Source organism: Sinohyriopsis cumingii, chromosome 13, assembly GCF_028554795.1.
Source record: "Sinohyriopsis cumingii isolate HCF-2022 chromosome 13, ASM2855479v2, whole genome shotgun sequence".
In the NCBI taxonomy this organism is placed as follows: domain Eukaryota; kingdom Metazoa; phylum Mollusca; class Bivalvia; order Unionida; family Unionidae; genus Sinohyriopsis; species Sinohyriopsis cumingii.
In genome coordinates this window covers 17,521,637-17,542,833 of record NC_142973.1, presented here as the reverse complement: position 1 = coordinate 17,542,833, position 21,197 = coordinate 17,521,637, and the positions used below count along the sequence as shown (strand labels likewise).

The 21,197-nt window shown below is 35.1% G+C and overlaps 1 protein-coding gene across 1 annotated transcript in view; it reads right to left on the bottom strand.

Moving 5' to 3' along the window:
- The window catches only part of LOC149784996 (doublecortin domain-containing protein 1-like), a 159,056-nt gene that overhangs the window by 112,948 nt on the left and 24,911 nt on the right, over positions 1–21,197 (bottom strand). Inside the window, exons 3-6 of the mRNA XM_089978689.1 lie at positions 14,071–14,286; positions 9,537–9,613; positions 5,637–5,749; positions 1,755–1,917 (exon numbers count right to left, since the gene is read on the bottom strand). Coding sequence (XP_089834815.1) covers positions 1,755–1,917; positions 5,637–5,749; positions 9,537–9,613; positions 14,071–14,286 — 569 coding nt within the window. The remainder of the gene's footprint in view (positions 1–1,754; positions 1,918–5,636; positions 5,750–9,536; positions 9,614–14,070; positions 14,287–21,197) is intronic.

Genomic DNA, 21,197 nt, shown 5'->3' with positions numbered 1-21,197 from the left:
GACAAATCCATTACCATAAAATTACCAGCAACATAAAATTTGTAATTAAATGAAGACAATAATTGCTTAATTACATTGAAATCAAGATAATTCCATTACCATATACCAGCAACATTAAATGTGTCATCAAATAAGGCAATAACTGTTTAATTTTATTGACGTCAAGACAATTCCATTACAATGTACCAGCAACATTAAATTTGTCATCAAATGTTGGAAGAATATCCAACAGTTCTTCTTTACTTTAATTCTAACACATGCAATTGCAATGGGGTCAATGACAGAACATACAAAACTACAGTATCACAATATGAATAGGCTGTCCTCTGTGATGATAATATTATCTTCTATAGGTTACATCATGGTTGTCACATTTCAAAATCAATCTGCCTTATGGGGGAGAAATATGTCAGTTTATGAATATTAATTTTATTATAAACCAATGGGAGACATGTATACATTAAGTGAGGTATAATAAAATAATTAGAATAAACTAACGCTGTGTTAATACCAGGTATTTTCATGTCTTCTAGGTTCTAATTAAGAATAAACTGAGTCTGTGATAATACAAAGTATTTCAATGTCTTCAATAGTCTAATTAAGAATAAACTGAGTCTGTGTTAATACAGAGTATTTCAATGTCTTCAATAGTCTAATTAAGAATAAACTGAGTCTGTGTTAATACAGAGTATTTCAATGTCTTCAATAGTCTAATTAAGAATAAACTGAGTCTGTGTTAATACAGAGTATTTCAATGTCTTCAATAGTCTAATTAAGAATAAACTGAGTCTGTGTTAATACAGAGTATTTCAATGTCTTCAACAGTCTAATTAAAAATAAACTGAGTCTGTGTTAATACAAAGTATTTCAATGTCTTCAATTGTCTAATTAAGAATAAACCAAGTCTGTGTTAATACAAATTATTTCAATGTCTTCAATAGTATAATTATGAATAAACTTAGTCTGTGTTAATACAGAGTATTTCAATGTCTTCAATAGTCTAATTAAAAATAAACTGAGTCTGTGTTAATACAAAGTATTTCGATGTCTTCAATAGTCTAATTAAGAATAAACCAAGTCTGTGTTAATACAAATTATTTCAATGTCTTCAATAGTCTAATTAAGAATAAACTGAGTCTGTGTTAATACAGAGTATTTCAATGTCTTCAATAGTCTAATTAAGAATAAACTGAGTCTGTGGTAATACAAAGTATTTCAATGTCTTCTAGAGTCTAATTAAGAATAAACTGAGTCTGTGGTAATACGAAGTATTTCAATGTCTTCTAGAGTCTAATTAAGAATAAACTGATTATGTTTATGAATCATAGTTACATGTTTTCTAGAGACTAATACAATCATCATTAGAACAAATGCAAACAAATGATTGAACTAGCTAAAGTGCTTGAATATATCTGGCAACAGTAAGCTAAGGGACAGTCCAAATTTCATTTGTACTGTTTCTTATTAAATTTTGTTGCCAAATTTATTGTTAAAGTCATGTTTTTGCCATTAATTTTAAAAATAAGAAAATCACCCATGGGTTATAATCATAATTATATGAATGATGCCTGAAATGTTATCATCACAACAGAATTAGTTCAAATTACAATGGGTCATAAGTTAACTAAATGAACTGGAACTTATCATTTATAGCAAAACTTTGCCTATGCAAATTAATGGATGGATACACCAACAATAGGAAAAGGTAATTATTATATTGGATCATTATATAATTTAAGGCACTTGTGACTTACTTTTAGCTGCAGCATATGGGTCTTTGTAATTTTCTCCCAAGGAGATGTAAACATCAGCGTCAAGGGGAATGTCTTGCTCATCAAACACCTCAACTCCATCCTCCAAAAATACACGACGGGCTGCAAACCCTAAGCCCAGCTTCTCAGTACAGTACTCCAGTAACTAGATCATAAAAATGTATCAAATAACAAAATATGATGCCTCAGAACAACAATGAAATAATGGTTAAATGGTGCTAATTAAAAGTAAAGTACTTTTCTAAACATGTACAATTAAAGAACTACAAACAAAATTTAAGAGAGATAAATCCATCCAAATAAATGCAAACATTAAGTACTATAAGATACAAGATAAATGGTTAAGATGTTAAAATTCTGTAAAATCTATATATAAAAATGATAAAGATAAAACTATACAATTCTTAAAATATACAGTCAAACAATTTAGTAATCACGAATTATATATAATGGTAATTGTTCTAATATACTAAAGTTATATGTTATAAGGACAACCTGGGTCCAAGTCATAAAAGAAATTTCTTCCTAATTCTTCTAAACAAATTTCCAATTTTGAAAATCTGGATGTTAAATGTTTTTGAATATGCAAGTTTACCTCCATTTGATTCCATTTCACAGGTTTTAGTTTTGTAATTTGTGATCAGGTCATAAAATAGTGAAAATTAATTCACCCTCAAGCTTCTCTATATGAGCTTCTCTATATGCAGTATTTCTTGTGTCAGTGATTGGTAATCAAGCAGGCACACAACAGAGGCAGAGGACAGTAAGAAACTAATTGTGAAAATACATGATAATCCCCCACCCTCTGACCCACCCCAATCCACTCCCATGAGCCACCTGTCAGAGTGAGTAGTAACTGTACAGCCATTTATCTCTTTCTCAATAAGGTGGACCCTGCAGCCTTGACAACCTTTAAGCACTAAATGCATGCTCAAATTCAAAACCCAAACATTGGATAGTATACGGGCCTTTCTTTAGATATCAGTGAAGTAAATATGCTAGAAGAGTTAGGTAGATCCTGAATGTTATATGATTCTAAAGTCTATCACATGGAACATTCTGAGTTACAAAATGAAAACAAATGGTGGGAATTTCAGCTTGTTTTTGAATTTTGTGTTGTAATGTCTTGACAATACAGGATATTGCCTCTAAACAGTGACAATATTATCCTTGTGCTTTGTGTTGTAAGAGTCTTGACAATACAGGATATCACCTCTAAACAGTGACAATAATATCCTTGTGCTTTGTGTTGTAAGAGTCTTGACAATACAGGATATCACCTCTTAGCAGTGACAATAATATCCTTGTGCTTTGTGTTGTAAGAGTCCTGACAATACAGGATATCACCTCTTAGCAGTGACAATAATATCATTGTGCTTTGTGTTGTTAATGTCTTGACAATACAGGATATTGCCTCTAAACAGTGACAATATTATCCTTGTGCTTTGTGTTGTAAGAGTCTTGACAATACAGGATATCACCTCTAAACAGTGACAATAATATCCTTGTGCTTTGTGTTGTAAGAGTCTTGACAATACAGGATATCACCTCTTAGCAGTGACAATAATATCCTTGTGCTTTGTGTTGTAAGAGTCTTGACAATACAGGATATCACCTCTAAACAGTGACAATAATATCCTTGTGCTTTGTGTTGTTAAGAGTCTTGACAATACAGGATATCACCTCTGAACTGTGACAATAATATCACTCATCTAATCATCATTGCATATAGTTTCTTCCTTGCAGAACTTACATTTATCCTTTTGTGTCTACATGTATTTCTCTTTCCACAAAAACAAAAATTCTGAATTGTAAATTCTGATCCAACATCAGCTGATGTTAATGGCAGGATATGACAAATCTAGTGCCCAAATCAAATAGGCTGCTAGAATGTTAAGTCTGGGCTACCGTAAGTCAGATTTGAGCAACCCAGTGTCATATAACCTTATATCATACATTATATTATATACATCTTCAAAATGTAAGTGTCAAGTTTATCATTTAAAATGGAAAATGATTATTTAAAGCTCATAAAAAGAAAAATGGAAGGTTCAAAAGCAAACAATACCATGTTCTTGTATTAACAGTGGAGTTACCATACTCTTGTATTAGCAGTGGAGTTACCATGCTCTTGTATTAGCAGTGGAGTTACCATGCTCTTGTATTAGCAGTGGAGTTACCATGCTCTTGTATTAGCAGTGTTATGAGTTACCATGTTCTTGTATTAGCAGTGTGCTGAGTCACCATGTTCTTGTATAAGCTAATTTGTATTAGGAGTTGCTGAGTTACCATGTTCTTGTATTAGCAGTGTAGTGAGTTATCATGTTCTTATATTAGCAGTGAAATGAGTTACCATGTTCTTGTATTAGCAGTGGAGTTACCATGTTCTTGTATTAGCAGTGTGATGAGTTACCATGTTCTTGTATTAGCAGTGTGCTGAGTCACCATGTTCATGTATAAGCTAATTTGTATTAGCAGTTGCTAAGTTACCATGTTCTTGTATTAGCAGTGTGCTGAGTCACTATGTTCTTGTATTAGCAGTGTGCTGAGTCACCATGTTCTTGTATTAGCAGCATGCTAGTTTACCATGTTCTTGCATTAGCGGTGTGCTGAGTTACCATGTTCTTGTATTAGCAGTGGAGTTAACATGCTCTTGTACTGGCAGTGTAATGAGTTACCATGTTCTTGTATTAGCAGTGTGCTGAGTCACCATGTTCTTGTATAAACTAATTTGCATTAGCAGTTGCTGAGTTTCCATGTTTTTTGTATTAGCAATATGATAATTTACCATGTTCTTGTATTAGATGTGTGCTGAGTTACCATGTTTTTGTATTAGCAATATGATAATTTACCATGTTCTTGTATTAGCAGTGTCATGAGTTACCAAGTTCTTGTATTAGCAGTATGCTAATTTACCATGTTCTTGTATTAGCAGTGTGATGAGTTACCATGTTCTTGTATAAGCAGTGTGCTGAGTACCAATATCTTACATTTGTCTTGTGCTGAGCCACCAGGTTCTTTTAATAGTAGTGTGCTTGGCTACTAGCTTCTTACATTAGTCAACTGCTGAACTACCAACTTTTTACATTAGTCAACTGCTGAGCTACCAGCTTCTTACATATTAGTCAACTGCTGAACTACCAACTTCTTACATTAGTCAACCGCTGGTCTACTAGCTTCTTGTAGTGAGCTGAGTTACCAGGTTCTTGTATTAATTAGTGTGCTGGACAAACAGTTTATTGTATTAGTCATGTGCTGAACTACCAGGTACATGTAAGGAACATGTTCAAAATTTGTGATAGTAGGCTGAAAAAGTGCCAGAAGTGAATCACAACCGGCTACTATGTTGCTACACATGGGCATATTACTGTTACCTGTCCACGAAGTAGGAGTACTAATATTAATATTAAGCAGGGTCCATGCTGAGTTTTGTTTAGCAGACTGATTTCTCTCCCATGCCAGAACAGGGCTAAGTGGTGGCAAAAAAGGTACAGTAAGAACAGAGTTGTCATGATTTTGAATATTTATAAATGCTACCTTAAACCACCATTTTATTAAGCTTCTGATTCAGATAATATAAATGCCAAAAAGATATTCAATAAACATTATGAAAATTATATATTTTTAAAATCTGATTCTGCAAAGTTGTTGTATGATTTTGTTACTGAAAAAGAAGGCAAATGAAAAAAAAGATTCAGTGGCATGAAATAACATGGGGTGAAGACACCAAGTCTAGAAAATGAGAAATTAACTTGATTTATCTGTGTATTTGTGAAATGACAGGTACTGGGGTGATAATTGTGCCTTCAAACCCCCTCCATCAATGTTAGCAAATACATTATGTGTATCATGAATGAAACCCACCATTTTTATGTTTGGGGCTGCAATTCTCAGATTTCCATCCCTGGTTCCATTCCTGTAAGCTGTCACTCTGATTGTGTGAGGCTGCTTTTTGTACTGAGACCTTATCCTGCTTCCTGAAATACAGATAATTAAATTAGATATTTCCTTGCTTTTTATTTGTAATATTGACCTTAATTCTTTTTTTACTTGAGCAACTGTAACTACAGTGCAACCTTTCTTATGCAACCATTGATGGGATAAAATATTTCAGGCTGGTAAAGAGGGATGGCTGTTGAGGAGAGGTAATAATATCTAAACGAAATGAAGAGAAGGAAATTCAAACCCTGGCAGGGGATGAAAATCAGTGGGATGTGAGCATTATGGAGGTTGCACACTTTGATTAACTCATTAACCCCTGGCGCTGCGTTTACGTGACAGGAGGTAGTAGCCTACTGCCAAGCTCTGTAGCATCAAGGTCATGTATGATACACTAAAGTGGGTGGTATTATAGAAATGTAGATAGATGTAGCTCTACAATGATGCCATATAATCTGGACGTTTAAGATGCACTACAAAATATAGAGGGAAAAACCTAATTTTTTGGACTTGTTTTTTCCACCCAAAATTTGCCCATGGTCGTAATCTGATTTTGTGTCCAGATTTAGACTTTTTAGCCTCATATCTAAGGCAGATCAGTCTGAACTGCACACAGACAGGTGAACCTTTACAAAAAGTAGGATAAGGTGGCCATTTGGAATAAAGAGTGGTCTTGATATGAAAATGATGGGTCCATTAAGCAAAAAAAAAAAAGAATTCCAACTTTTACCCTTCTGCTCATGCGCGAGCAAAATAACCAATGGAAAATGATGTTTCTAACACAACTAGGCATTAGGCTAATGTAAAATCTGTTGGAAGTCAATGCATTCAGAAATAGACCCAAAAATGTTTTCCTACTTGAATTTCAGGCAAAAATGACAATCACCTCCAGGGGTTAATGAGTTAATGTGATGCTTGAATGAAAAACATATAAGATAAGCCGATCTGCAAGTCTGACAAATTATGGTGAATATTTACATAAGAAAGCTTTGTCTGATGATGCTCTCATCTCCAATAGTTATCTAGTTTAAACAGCTGGTATCCCTGGGCTTATCAGGGGAGAAATACAAACTATATGGAATATTTCCCATGAATCAATCAAACATCAACACACAAAGGAAATCTGAAAATGAATATGCTAAACTTAATTGTGAGAAAAATATAAAAATCTTGCAACAAATGAGATTATCATCAATAAGATCACATGCTTAATTTTACTGGATGATGTCTGGGTGATCTATACACTTTGTGACATTTGAACAGAAGAGTAACAGATGAAATATCTACCTTAATTATTATTGTTTTATTCAGCACACAAAAAACTGTACAAAAGAAAAGCCAACAAAAAAATCAAATATTGTCACTGCAAGTGTAAAAGTGGAAATTTATTTGTACAATGTTATTTAAGTCAATTGTCCAATCTCAAAGGCAGTGGATCCTTATTATAACTCTGTATATGTAAGCCATAAAACTGTAGCACCTTATAGGTGAGGTTATCTTATCCTGAGGTATTCTTAAAATAAATAATTAATTAATCCAAACAAGAGTATCAAAAATGCTACATTAAAAATACACCATGTGGTAAATAGCATTTATACACTTCTTTTATGTAAAGCCTCTTTTATTGCTTGAATACTTGATTTTTTTAACTGGAAATCATGTAAAGCCCTCTTTCATTGGTTGAATACTTGACCTTTTAAACCTGAAGTCAACAAATTTTCTCACATGTCTTAAATGTAAGACAACCACAAAATCTGGTCAAGGACACATAAATTGTTTTTCTACTTTTGGTCTTGTGACCTTCACCTTCTACCTATTGACCTGAAAATCAATAGGTGCTTTCTTGTCTCAAATGCAAGTCATCCACAAAGTTTGATCATGGTTTGTGGCAATGGACGTAAGAGGTTTTTTTTGTGGAAACTGTATTACTTCATAGAATTAATGTGATCTGACCTTTGATCTTTAAGCCACAAAATAAATAGGAGTCTTCCTTGTCTTAAATGCAAGACAACGGCAAGGTTCAATGAAAGCATCTGGTAGAGAACTTAAATTGTTCTGTGCAAATCGTTGTCCCTTCTTTCAGTTATAATTACCTTGATATTTATGAAACCAAATTAATACGTCTTTTTTGACTCAAAACCAAATCATTCACATAGTCTGCTCAAAGTAGGTGATAAAGAACTCAGTATACCAAAAGCATACCCAACATGTTTTATTCAGTGCCATCAAGTTGAGAGAGAGAGAGAGAGAGACAGCACCTCCAAAGTGAAGAGCAATCTAATTACTATCAACGTGTGCTTATTTTTTTTAAGTATACAGTACACGTATTATGTCAGATATGGTAAATGTAAATTTTGGCAATGGCAGATGGTGGGGATTTCAAGTTAATGAGCAAAAATACAACTGGGAACAGATGAACAATATCATGTGTTACAACTCTCTAAGTTACAAAGTGAAAATTTAAGAGGAACTTGCAGTGGTGTGAATTATTTCCTAGATAATTTGAAATATTCTATGACAAGTCTAAAGCATTGAGTGTTCCAAATGAATTCCAATAATTAATGTGATGTACCAATTGTCTTTAATAGATTGATAGACAATCTTGATGTATCACAATGATATAATCCAGAATGTCTTTGAATGAATTCACAATAATCCAAAATTTTAGTCCAAAATGTTAATGAGCTCTTTGTAACCAATAACTCAAATAAATAATTCCTCTCAAATTATATCTGAACACAACTAAAAGCGACTCAACAGACTGATATTAAAATAGGAATGAATAATTTATATAAAAAATCTAAGATAGAAAAATTGAACTGTATGTGTATAACAACTTCACTTCCAGAACATTCTAAGTTTGTAAATAAGGCTAGACCTTGAACTCATATATTAGTAAACAATTTATTTGTAACTTAAAAATACAACAAATGACATGAGAATAACCTGGTAGGCCAAACCTCCACCCTCAATTATGATCAAAGGTCAAGCACTCAATACCAATTAAATATATATAGCACATAATATGTTGAGTCTTTCTTATGGCAGGCATATCAAAATGAGATCCATCACCATTTTATAAGAAGAACCATGCTATAATAGGGTACCCTATAGCACTCATATAAAAATGGGAACCATGTAGTTCGGCAGTTGTATCAAGCACCTGAAAATCAGTGACTACATGACTTTTAAAAAAAAAACAGCACAGAACATAATCAATGGTTACATTATACAATCCATTCACAATCGTGAGTATGCTAGATTTATCTTCTTTCATTTCAAGACTACTTCTTCATACACAATTAGTCACCCAAACCATATAAAGGAAGATTATCAAGTACACAGAAGTGAGCACAATAATGATATATAATAAACCCAGATATCCAATCATATTTTATTTTTGTTGTTGTTATTTTGGGGGTTTAATGCCATTTTCTAGCACAAAATAGACCGTACATGGCAGCCCGTATAAAGGGAGGAAGAAGCACCTGGAGGAAACCACTTTAAAAACCACCAACCAACTTAAAGCTACTGGCAGCTTTCTCACGTACCCACATTGGCCACATCCAAAACTCACACCCACATTGACAGAGGTGAGATGGCAGTGATTGGTAAAGGCAAGTGCTTTATACCACTCAGCCACCAGGAACCCCTATAACTTATCTTAAAATTTTGTTAAAATAAATTTTGTTAAAGATGACAAGGTGTTATTGTTTATAGCCTCATACAATTCAAATTTGTCAAAAACTATGTATCTACAGTTAAAGGATGGGGTTACCATTGAGTATAGGCTTATTACTGGATATATACAGTATTTACTTGTACCTGATGGAGGTCTGAAGAAGGTCCACTTCATCTTGCCATATGAGGATGATGAAGACACTCCACTCCATGGTCTATGCCTGAGAGGAAATAAAGAATTTTAAAATGACGGAAAAATAAAATTATTATTTTCTGATACAAAAAAAACTCAAAGACAATCAATATATATGCCAACAACACTGTATGAAAATATAGGGTTGGAGTTGGAGCTGGGGCAAGATCAATCTTAATTTTTGTTTTTGGAGTATGTATATTAATAACTGTGTTTGTAATAAAATACAACAGATGAGAATAAAGATCGTTGTGGTCTCCATATCAACCGATTTTATATAAAATTATCTTATACTGTTTGAGAGGCACTGGAGAGACATAAAAAGGTGTTTGTTGCCGAGTCTTACAACAAACAAGTAACAAAGGTCTCCCCTACAGTTGAAAAAGCACCTCTGCTCCTGATCATCCATTGAAGACCACACAGCCAAGTCTGGACAGGATGGAATATGCCTGGAATATGGCAGAATCTAAGAGTGAGCTCCTCCAAGGCCACACATCAAAGGAGGTTCCAGACTTCCATGCAAAGAGAAGGAGTATGTGTACCTTTCTGATGCCTGAGGAATGTTACTACTGATTATGTCCAAAACAACCATAACACAATGAAGCTTATGAGGTTGACACACTCCTGTGGGGCTATAAACAATGACCAAATTTCTAAGTTGTTGATATGAAGGGTTGCATATTCACAGGAGAAAAGACCTTAAGAACATTCTGGCTCAAGGAGAACACACCATCCTGAATATGATACATTTATGTACAGAAAGGTGTGGAGTTTGGGGCCTGTAAATTAGAACTCCTCTCAGGAACCAATCTACCCACAAACTCAGGTGATGATGGTAATTGTTTGTCAGAGTTTCCAGTTGCCAGAGGCTGGAACTGGAGAGAATACAAGTTAAGTCTACCTAGAGGAACATGATCCATAACCATGTATAGAGTTCCTAGAAGTTAGAGGTAAAGGTGTTATAACACCAAGGTTGTGGCCGGCCATAAGACCTGCTATGAGGGAGAGAATCTGAGCAGCCCTCTCCAGTGGGATGCGAGCCTTCCCTTGAGCGGTGAAGAAATTCATTGTCACATACACAAAGTTCTCAGAAGGGATGAGCTCTAACTTCTCTAGGTTGGGAATAAGACCCAAACAAAGTCACCATCAGTCAAGAGAAGGATAGGTTCTTCAAAGAGTATTTCTGAGGATGCTGTGCATCAACCAGTCATTGCAATACTGGAGAATGGGAATCTCTAAAGACCTCAGATTAGCCACTAGTATTGTCAACAGTGTGATGGTAAAGGTTCTGGGATTGGAGGCAAAGTTGAATGGAAGAGCCAGAAATTGAAATACCTCATGGACAAGATAAAAGTGGATATATTTCCTTTGAGGCAGGAGGCCAAGGATGTGAAAGTAGACATCCTGCAAATCTATGGAGACTGTCTAGTCATACAGCCTTATGGCATTCCTGACAATGGAAGAATTCTCCATCTTGAAGATTTCTTCCCAAAGAAATTTGTTTAAGGTGGAAAAAATCAATGAGGAGTCACAAGTTTCCACCTTTCTGAACACCAAAAAGATCTGGGAATAGAAACCTAAAATTTAGTCATTTTGCAACCTCTCCACTGCTCCTTTGCAGAAGAATTGTGTTCCCCTTCCCTTAGATGAACCAGTTTGGGCTGGTGAAAGAAAATGGGAATCTGTGATAGAAGAGGATGTTCCAGAACGAGAAGCCTGTATCCCTCCTTTAAAGTTGACTGAATGCATATATCATCTTTGATGTTCAACCAAACCTCTGAAGAGAGGGCTAGTTGAGTACCTAATGGGACACTAAAAAGAGGAAGACACTGCAGAAGAGTGTGCAACTCACTATGGCCGCCTACCTCAGTCTGAAGGCTTCCTACCTTGACCTCTGTGACCATCTCATCTAGCAAAGGTTGGGCATGAGGGAGATTTGAACAAGGCTGCTTGTTTGTCTGTTGAGGCTGACACTGTCTGAAGACCTTTTGAGGCAGAATCCATAGTCAGCTAAAGTGTGCAGGCTTCTTGGCAATTTTTGACATGATTGGAATCACAGTCAAGGACAGATATTGCTGGTCCCTCAAATTCTGCAATGTTGCAGTGGGGACGATATCTCCAAACAGCACTTCGAGTGGTGCAGCCCTCAAAGATGCCTTCAAGGTAGTGTCTGTGGTGGACAAGAGAAGGTCCAAAAAGAGTGAAATTGACATGAAGAGTGCATGCCTTGTTGTTTTTTCCACAGCCTCCAGCATTAACTAAAGCACTGCTGGAGACGATGATTCCTCCATTAAGAGACTAAGGAGGCCACTGAAAAGGAATCAGCAAATGTGATGATTGTCACTAGGGTTTGAGTCTTAAGCATCGAGGCCTTTACTAGGAAACAAGTCCAGATTCCAGCCAATATACCCACCTGGGATCCATCATAGACCAAGGGGGCAGGCTTAAAGGACCATGCAGAGAGAATGAACCTTATAACTGGAGGCAGAGAACAACAGCCAGAATGGGGACAGACCATCTCTTCTGCTGCCTGACAGATTCTAGGCTTTGGGAAAATATCTTTGCAATGTCCCAAACCATACCAGAGTGAGGGAGCAGGAAGAAATAAACAAGAGTAGGACCCCAAATTCCTCTCCAGACTGGAGAGAATCTTAGTGTCTTCAGTCCCAGAAATCTTTACGCACAAGTCTGAGGGAAGGAGACAGTAAACTTCGTTTAATTCTTTATCAAAATCCAGACTTTCTCCACCTATAACACCTAACAGGTGGGAAGTTACAGAGGAGCCACATGTAAAAGAAGAACCTGCTGCAGTGGGTTTTTCTGGAAAAAAGTTTTAGTCCATCATATTTGAAAGGGCTTCATGATCCTAAAGTCTTTTCCTAAGGCATAACAGGTCTGTCCTCACTGATATTCTATTCTGGAGAGGAAGACATCACATTTGGATTTCTATCATCCTACAGCCACTCGCAGGGGGTAATGGAACTGTCCTCCTCTCAACTATCCTGGAGGAAGGAAGTGACCCTTATCCTTTCTACTTTTTGTTGGACAAGGCTGGAGGTTACTTGGCAGGTAAATGGCCTGTCATGTCTACCATATCCTGAAACCATGATAGACATATAAATGTTCTGGGGATGGGTGGGGAACAGGACACTACACCAGGTAAACAAAGAGACAGTATGCATGTCAAAATGACAAACCCTTATATTCTTAGTGAGGCTACTGAAATACCCAGTGTTTATGTCCAAATGCCAATTATTAAATGCTTATTGAGGCCATTACAATACAAAGTAAGCATGTCCAAATGCCAATTATTACATTCTTAGTGAGGTCATTATGATACAAAGTGTGCATGTCCAAATGCCAATTATTACATTCTTAGTGAAGCCATTACAATACAGTGTGCATGTCCAAATGCCAATTATTACATTCTTAGTGAGGCCATTACAATACACAGTGTGTATGTCCAAATGCCAATTATTACATTCTTAGTGAGGCCATTACAATTCAAAGTGTGCATGTCCAAATGCCAATTATTACATTCTTAGTGAGGCCATTACAATACACAGTGTGCATGTCCAAATGCCAATTATTACATTCTTAGTGAGGCCATTACAATACAAAGCGTGCATGTCCAAAATGCCAATTATTACATTCTTAGTGAGGCCATTACATCACACAGTGTGCATGTCCAAATGCCAATTATTACATTCTTAGTGAGGCCATTACAATACAAAGCATGCATGTCCAAAATGCCAATTATTACATTCTTAGTGAGGCCATTACAATACACAGTGTGCATGTCCAAATGCCAATTATTACATTCTTAGTGAATCCATTACAATACACAGTGTGCATGTCCAAATGCCAATCATTACATTCTTAGTGAGGCCATTACAATACACAGTGTGCATGTCCAAATGCCAATCATTACAGTCTTAGTGAGGCCATTACAATACACAGTGTGCATGTCCAAATGTCAATTATTACATTCTTAGTGAGGCCATTACAATACACAGTGTGCATGTCCAAATGCCAACTATTACATTCTTAGTGAGGCCATTACAATACACAGTGTGCATGTCCAAATGTCAATCGTTATATTCATTGTGGGATGCTATTTATATCTACACTTTAAAACTTGGATGAGATTCACAGCTTGATGTTTGCTGAAACAGAGGAAAAACAAAATACACCAGATACAAGATTTTTTCAATAATTGTATGGGGTCAAAAAAGGGGCTTTGCAAATTATATGGAGGAATATGGCATCTTCTAAGACACAGGTCTTTGAAATTTGATTGTGGTTGTGGGGTCATAGGATATTATACAAGAGAATGATCTATTTAACAGCTGACATAACCAAAAGTAAGTCAGTTCACACATTTTTGAAGAGAAAAAACCTAAGATAAAGAATGCAAAGATTTTCTTTTTCATTTTTGTTGCTTCAGAGAAATCTTTTTTTTTTTCAAATTAGAAAACAACGTACCTTTGTCTTTTGACAGGAGCACTTGCTGGTCGAGACCTGACATGTGTCATTTTCTTGATACTCTCAGGCCGTGGAGTGGAGGGATCCCACAAACTGGGATCAGCAATAAACTTGGAATCAATCTTAGGCCTGGTGGCATCTGAGGCCGACATGGGTCTATGCCGTCGATAGAGGTAGTCAGAATGCGGCAACTTCTGTATGTATGGAGATGGACTGCTAAAATGTAACAGTGTAATTTTAATACTAAAACCTGTAAAAATGTCATCAATTAAAATACAAATTTCTATATTGCTAGAACTTGTGGAAATGATTCTTTCTAAATAATTTATGATACACTGTTTTAATTTGTCAGAAATTACTGCAATGACATTGCCAAATTCTATTAACCAAAGCACAGAAAAACAGGAGTTCAATGTTTTTAAGTGCCCTAGTTAATAAATAAAGAAATGAAGAAAAAGATGTTCCCAATAGGTAGAGTAATATGTTACAGTAACTTTTATTTATCAGTTGACTTTGACCCATCATAATCTAATGCATACCTTTTCCATAACTGATGCATAATTCAAGCAAATGATTATATATAAGCTTTATTCTGAGGCTAATCCTTGTGATCTTTACTCAAGTGTCAAGACTTATTACATTGCTTAGGCTAATTCAGATCCTTTTGATCTTTACAAGTATCAAGACGTATTACATTGCTGAGGCAAATTCAGATCCTTTTGATCTTTACTCAAGTGTCAAGACTTATTACATTGCTGAGGCTAATTCAGATCCTTTTGATCTTTACTCAAGTGTCAAGACTTATTACATTGCTGAGGCAAATTCAGATCCTTTTGATCTTTACTCAATGGTCAAGACTTATTACAACACTGCTGAGGCTAATTCAGATCCTTCTGATCTTTACTCAAGTGTCAAGACTTATTATATTGCTGAGGTTGGTGTACTTTCTTTCTACAACAAATTTTCATCACTATCTGGTTGTTACATTAATTCTGTGAGAAAAAAAGGTATTAAAAGGGGGAAAAACTTTTTTTTAAAAACCTACTTGTTATGCATCTTTTGTTCATAATACCTTTGATCATTGTTCAACAATGTTTTCTATCAAATATTTTTCTTTAGATTTCACTGATTTTAATTCACAACTACAGTCTTAAAAAATAAACTCTTTTATATCAGTATATATTCATCATTTTTCCTCATTTTTTCTCTCTCTCTACATAATTGATGATCATAATTAGCGCTCTCTTTTCAATATACATGTACAGTAAATGCAACTATTTGCAGGGAGAGGGTTCTCAATACAGAAAGATCAGATGTTTGACTTTCAAATAAAATCTTCAAGACTTAACCTAAAAATAAACAAATTCAAACTTTTTCTGAAATTCAGAGCTTTAGCTCCATTCCCATCCCCCAAAGTTATCAAAAGTATGCTTCATTAATTAACAGATTTAGTCCAATTTAAAGAACTCCTAATACAAGAGCATATTTTGTGAACCATTATGTGTACAATATGCTTACTGTGTCTATGACTTCAATCATCAAGCCACAGGTGAATAGTGAATTTAAAAACAAATCACAATCTTCAGTTAACCATGTGTTGATACATGTATAATTTTCATGGGGGAAAAAAGTCATTTTGGTATCAAACAAGACTTCCAGACTGAAATAACTGAAATAACATTGCTTATGGCTCATTTGACCATGTATAATGACACACAAGAAAATTCAATTGTGGGCCCCAAGGGAGATTACTTACTATAAACTAAATGGATCACTCTTTTTCAAAAACGACTTTGTGATTATTACTTAATCTCACACAAGAACTATAAATATGCTGGCAAATGACATGAAACCTATTTTAAAATGAAAGCAGGTACTTTTGCAAGAAAAAATGTGATCTTTCAATTAGTTTTCTTTCAATCTGAAACTTTGAAAACACAGTTTAAAAAATCAATTTCTGTAACTTAAATAACCATAACATCAATTAATACCAGTATTAGTTCAAATATTGAATACTTGAAGATACCATGAACTCATGCATTTTTATAAGAATAATTTTGGGGTTTCATCAGGACTATATTTACTCATGTATACGTCACATCCAACTGCAAACAATGTAGATCTAATTTGCCATTGCATAATGCACTCAGTCTGGTAGATCTGTGTCCATGTTTGTTCTACTGATCAGACCAAACAAACCACACAGACCCAGACCTGCTGGTGTATTATGTAACAGCAGATCAGGATCTATGGTGTTTGTGATTGGATCCACTTTATAAATGGTTATATATATATGGACTGGGAGGGGTCAAGCAAGGTTCCTTTGATGGTTGTATTTGTGATTTGCAGCAAACACATAAGCCACCAAAAAGTGGTACTTTACAAAGGAAACTCATTTCACAGAATTCTTGGTAGCCCACAAAGAAAAATTATATAAGAGTACTCATGATACCCACAAAGAAAATTCATTTCACAGTATTCCTGGTACCCCACAAAGAAAATTCAGTTCACAGTATTCCTGGTACCCAACAGTGAAAACTCAGTTCATTGTATCCTGGTACCCCAAAACTCAGTTAACAGTATTCCTGGTACCCCACAAAGAAAACTCACAGTATTCCTGCTACCCAACAGTGAAAACTCAGTTAAAAGTATCCTGGTACCCCAAAACTCAGTTTACAGTATTCCTGGTACCCAACAGTGAAAACTCAGTTCACAGTATTCCTGGTACCCAACAATGAAAACTCAGTTCATAGTATCTTGGTACCCCAAAACTCAGTTAACAGTATTCCTGGTACCCCACAAAGAAAACTCAGTTCACAGTATTCCTGGTACCCAACAGTGAAAACTCAGTTCAAAGTATCCTGGTACCCCAAAACTCAGTTTACAGTATTCCTTGTACCCTACAGTGAAGACTCAGTTCACAGTATTCCTGGTACCCAACAGTGAAAACTCAGTTCACAGTATTCCTGGTACCCAACTGAAAACATGGTTCAAATTATTCTTGGTAGCCCACACAGAAAACTCGGTTCATAGTTTTATTCTTGCCCTATAAAAAAAACTCAATTCACAGGGGTTTTACAGTGGGAACAAAGAAAAAATAAATTTACAGTATTAATAGTAGCCTACCAAAAAAACCTTAGGTTTCTTTCTTCTTAGTAGACCACAAATTAAACTCAAGTTACAGCATTTCTGCTAGTCCACAACAAAAACTCGATTCACAGGATTCTTGGTAACACCAATAATAATATTCTTGGTACTCCACAAAGAAAACCCAGTAATAATAATAATATTAATAATAATGCTTTATTTATAGTGGGTGACTCATTAGTCAAGGACTATTCTCCCTTGATGCCCTCTAAGGAGAGTATAACAATGCACATTATATGAAGATAGCAATAATTACTGTTTATTTTAACATGTTTAGTATTAAAATACTAAATTCCATTATATATTAGAAGCACATACATGCTCACGATATCTCTTCTTAAATATTCTAATATTTTCAGCAGATTTCACATGTAGTGGAAGCTTGTTCCACAGAACTGTACCAAAGTATTGGAAACTCTTTTTAATTTGTTCTGTTCTTGGTTTTGGTGCTAGAAGGTTTCCAGATGATATTGATCTCAACTGGTATTGTGTTGAAAAAGGCCTGAATAAGTCCTGAAGACACTCTGGTGCAGTTCCATGTAGACACTTATGTAAAAGAACTGCCTTGTGAAAATCTATCCTGTCATATATTGTGAACCATTTGAGTTCTGTAAATAATGCTTTTGAGGGATAAACAGTATTCTTGGTAGTCCACAATGAAATCATTTCACATTATTTTTGATATCCCACAAAGTAACCTCAGGTCACAGTAGCCCCAATAATTCACAAAGAAACCTCAGTTCATAGTATTCTTGCTACCAACAAAAAGAAGAAATTTCAATTTACAGTATTCTTACCAACCCACAAAGAAAACTTTTTGAACCATATTCTTAGCTACCCCTCAAAAAAACTCAATTCAGTTTTCTTGATGCCCCACAAAGACACCTCAATTCACATTATTCTTGCTAACCTACAGAGAAAAATCAATAAACAGTGTATTCTTGAAAGCTCATTTAAAGAAACTCAATTCACAGTCTTTTTGGTGGCCTGCGAAGAAAACTCAGTTCACCATATTCTTGGTATATCACAAAGAAAACCCAGTTCACCATATTCTTGACACATCAAAAAGAAAACTCAGTTCAACATATTCTTGGTATATCACAAAGAAAACCCAGTTCACCATATTCTTGACACATCAAAAAGAAAACTCAGTTCACCATATTCTTGGTATATCACAAAGAAAACCCAGTTCACCATATTCTTGACACATCAAAAAGAAAACTCAGTTCACAGTATTCTTGGTACATCACAAAGAAAACTCAATTCACCATATTTTTGGTACATCACAAAGAAAACTTAATTCACCATATTCTTGGTATATCACAAAGAAAACTCAGTTCACCATAGTGTTGGTACATCACAAAGAAAACTCAATTCACTATATTCTTGGTATATCACAAAGAAAACTCAATTCACCATATTCTTGGTTCTTGGTGTTCTTGTAAGATTAAAACTGATGATAAATGTATTTATGTAAACCTGTGATATCTCACAGAGTGCTGAAAAAATCTCACAGAATTGTTTGCAATCTCAGAGTCTCACTCTGTAAGTTTCAAATTCTTATAGAATAATACAATTTTTACATTAAAATTGTATCCTGTTCTTCTTATTGAATACCTAAATAAACTGAGATCATAACACTAAATATTTTTTTTACTACAGCAGGGTTAGATTAAGGTCCTTGTAGGCCCTTCTGTTTCATAGGCCCTTTTGGTGAATGCATTTTTGACATGACTCTGCTTCTGTGTGTTTACACTTTTCAGCAACATTGTCATTAACACAGCATATTTATTCAAGAAGAGATTTTTGTTAGTTTTTACCATACAAAGAAAACAAACAGAGTCAAAATATGTTGTACACCTTTTAGTTTTTGTAGTCCTTAGAAACAATGCCTACAATGCCTATTGGATAATATGGCCCTGGACTACAGACTGGTTTGAGGATGGCCCCTCTCACCTTAGAAGCAACATATAACAGTTTTAAGCACTACAGGGCTGCGACAACTGCATCCAACACATTAATGAAGAGAAAAGTGGACAATGACTGGATCAATTTCCCACAAAATCACTCTCTTTCAAAATTTCCAAAATTCATATACAAAACAGAATTAGGAGGCAAGAAGTTGCCATTTATGCACAATGCAGACCAAAACTTAGTCTCAAAGTCAGCTAGCACAAATGTGTGTCTGTACTTAAGCATCCCCTTCTGCATTCAACATAAAATCAAGCATGGAGATGAAGTATGGATGTCTCTGCAATAAAAAATGTACTCATAGCCAATCACACAAAATTTACACTTGGCCAATTATACAAAATGTACACATGGCCAATCATACAAAATCTACACATGGCCAATCATACTAATTTACACATGGTCAATCACAAAAAATCTACACATGGCCAATCATACAAAACCTACACATGGCCAATCACAAAATTTACACATGGCCAGTCATACAAAATTTACACACGGCCAATCATACAAAATTTACACATGGTCAATCATACAAAATTTACACATGGTCAATCATACAAAATGTACTCATAACCAATCATACAAAATTTACACATGGCCAATCATACAAAATCTACACATGGCCAATCACACAAAATCTACACATGGCCAATCACACAAAATGTACACATGGCCAATCACACAAAATCTTCACATGACCAATCACACAAAATTTAGACATGGCCAATCATACAAAATCTACACATGGCCAATCACACAAAATCTTCACATGACCAATCACACAAAATTTACACATGGCTAATCACACAAAATCTACACATGGCCAATCATACAAAATCTACACATGGCCAGTCATACAAAATCTACACATGGCCAATCATACAAAATTTACACATGGCCAGTCATACAAAATTTACACATGGTTAATCACACAAAATCTACACATGGCCAATCATACAAACGCTACACATGACCAATCATACAAAATCATTTAATGGCACCTGATTTGTTGGATCATGAAATGCGCCTTAAGTAATGTCTAAGTAACCTACTGAGAGATGAAAGAAGATGGTTGTCATTTTTGTGTAGGTACAACAGACAACCTGCGGCTCATCTGTATTTGGTAAAAGTGAGCCAAAACACCAGATTTTGATCAAAGAACTAAAACAAAAATCTCGTAGAAATTACTTCAACCTCACAGAATATTTGGTCAGACCTCTCAAAATAGTTGGTAAAACCTCCCAGAATGTTTCTAGACAATATCAAATGTTTACATGTGAACTTATTCCAAGAATTAAACTTTAACAAAATTAAATTTACCATATTTACTCGCTTATAAGTTGAGTCCTACTGCAAACTGCACAGACCCAGATCTGCTGTTGCATAACGTGCCAGCATATCTGGGTTTGTACAGTTTTGTTAGAAATAATCAGCAGAACAAAGAGTATAGACCCTGATCTGTAGGTACATCATGCTAAGGCAGGTCAGGATCTTTGTTGTTTCCAGTTGGACTACATGTATGAATGAGTAAATATGGTAAGAAATGTTTTTAAATATTACATTAATTTTTTTTGACAAACAACATACCTTAATAATACATGCAAGAAATTGCACTACAATCTTCTATTCTATGCCATTAATTATTGCACATGTGACTAAAGTGAAGTGGCAAATCTCTATCAAGTTATTCATACAAACCTTTAGGTACTGATAAAGGGAGAAAAAAAAATCTACAAAGTTAAACAAACACTGCCACAGCTTTGAACAGACTATTTGATTTTTAGATAAGAAGGTCTAAATGTTTATAATGTTCCTCTCATCTACATGTATAGCCCTGGTTGCTAGACCATAGGACTTGTAATTTAAGGGTCATTGCTAAAATATTCCTCAGCATGATACAACCAGTGAGTTGTTGTTGTTGTTGTTGTAGGGTTTAATGCCATTTTTCAGCACACGATAGACTATACATGGTGGCAAGTATCAATGGTGGAGGAAGAACCCGGGGA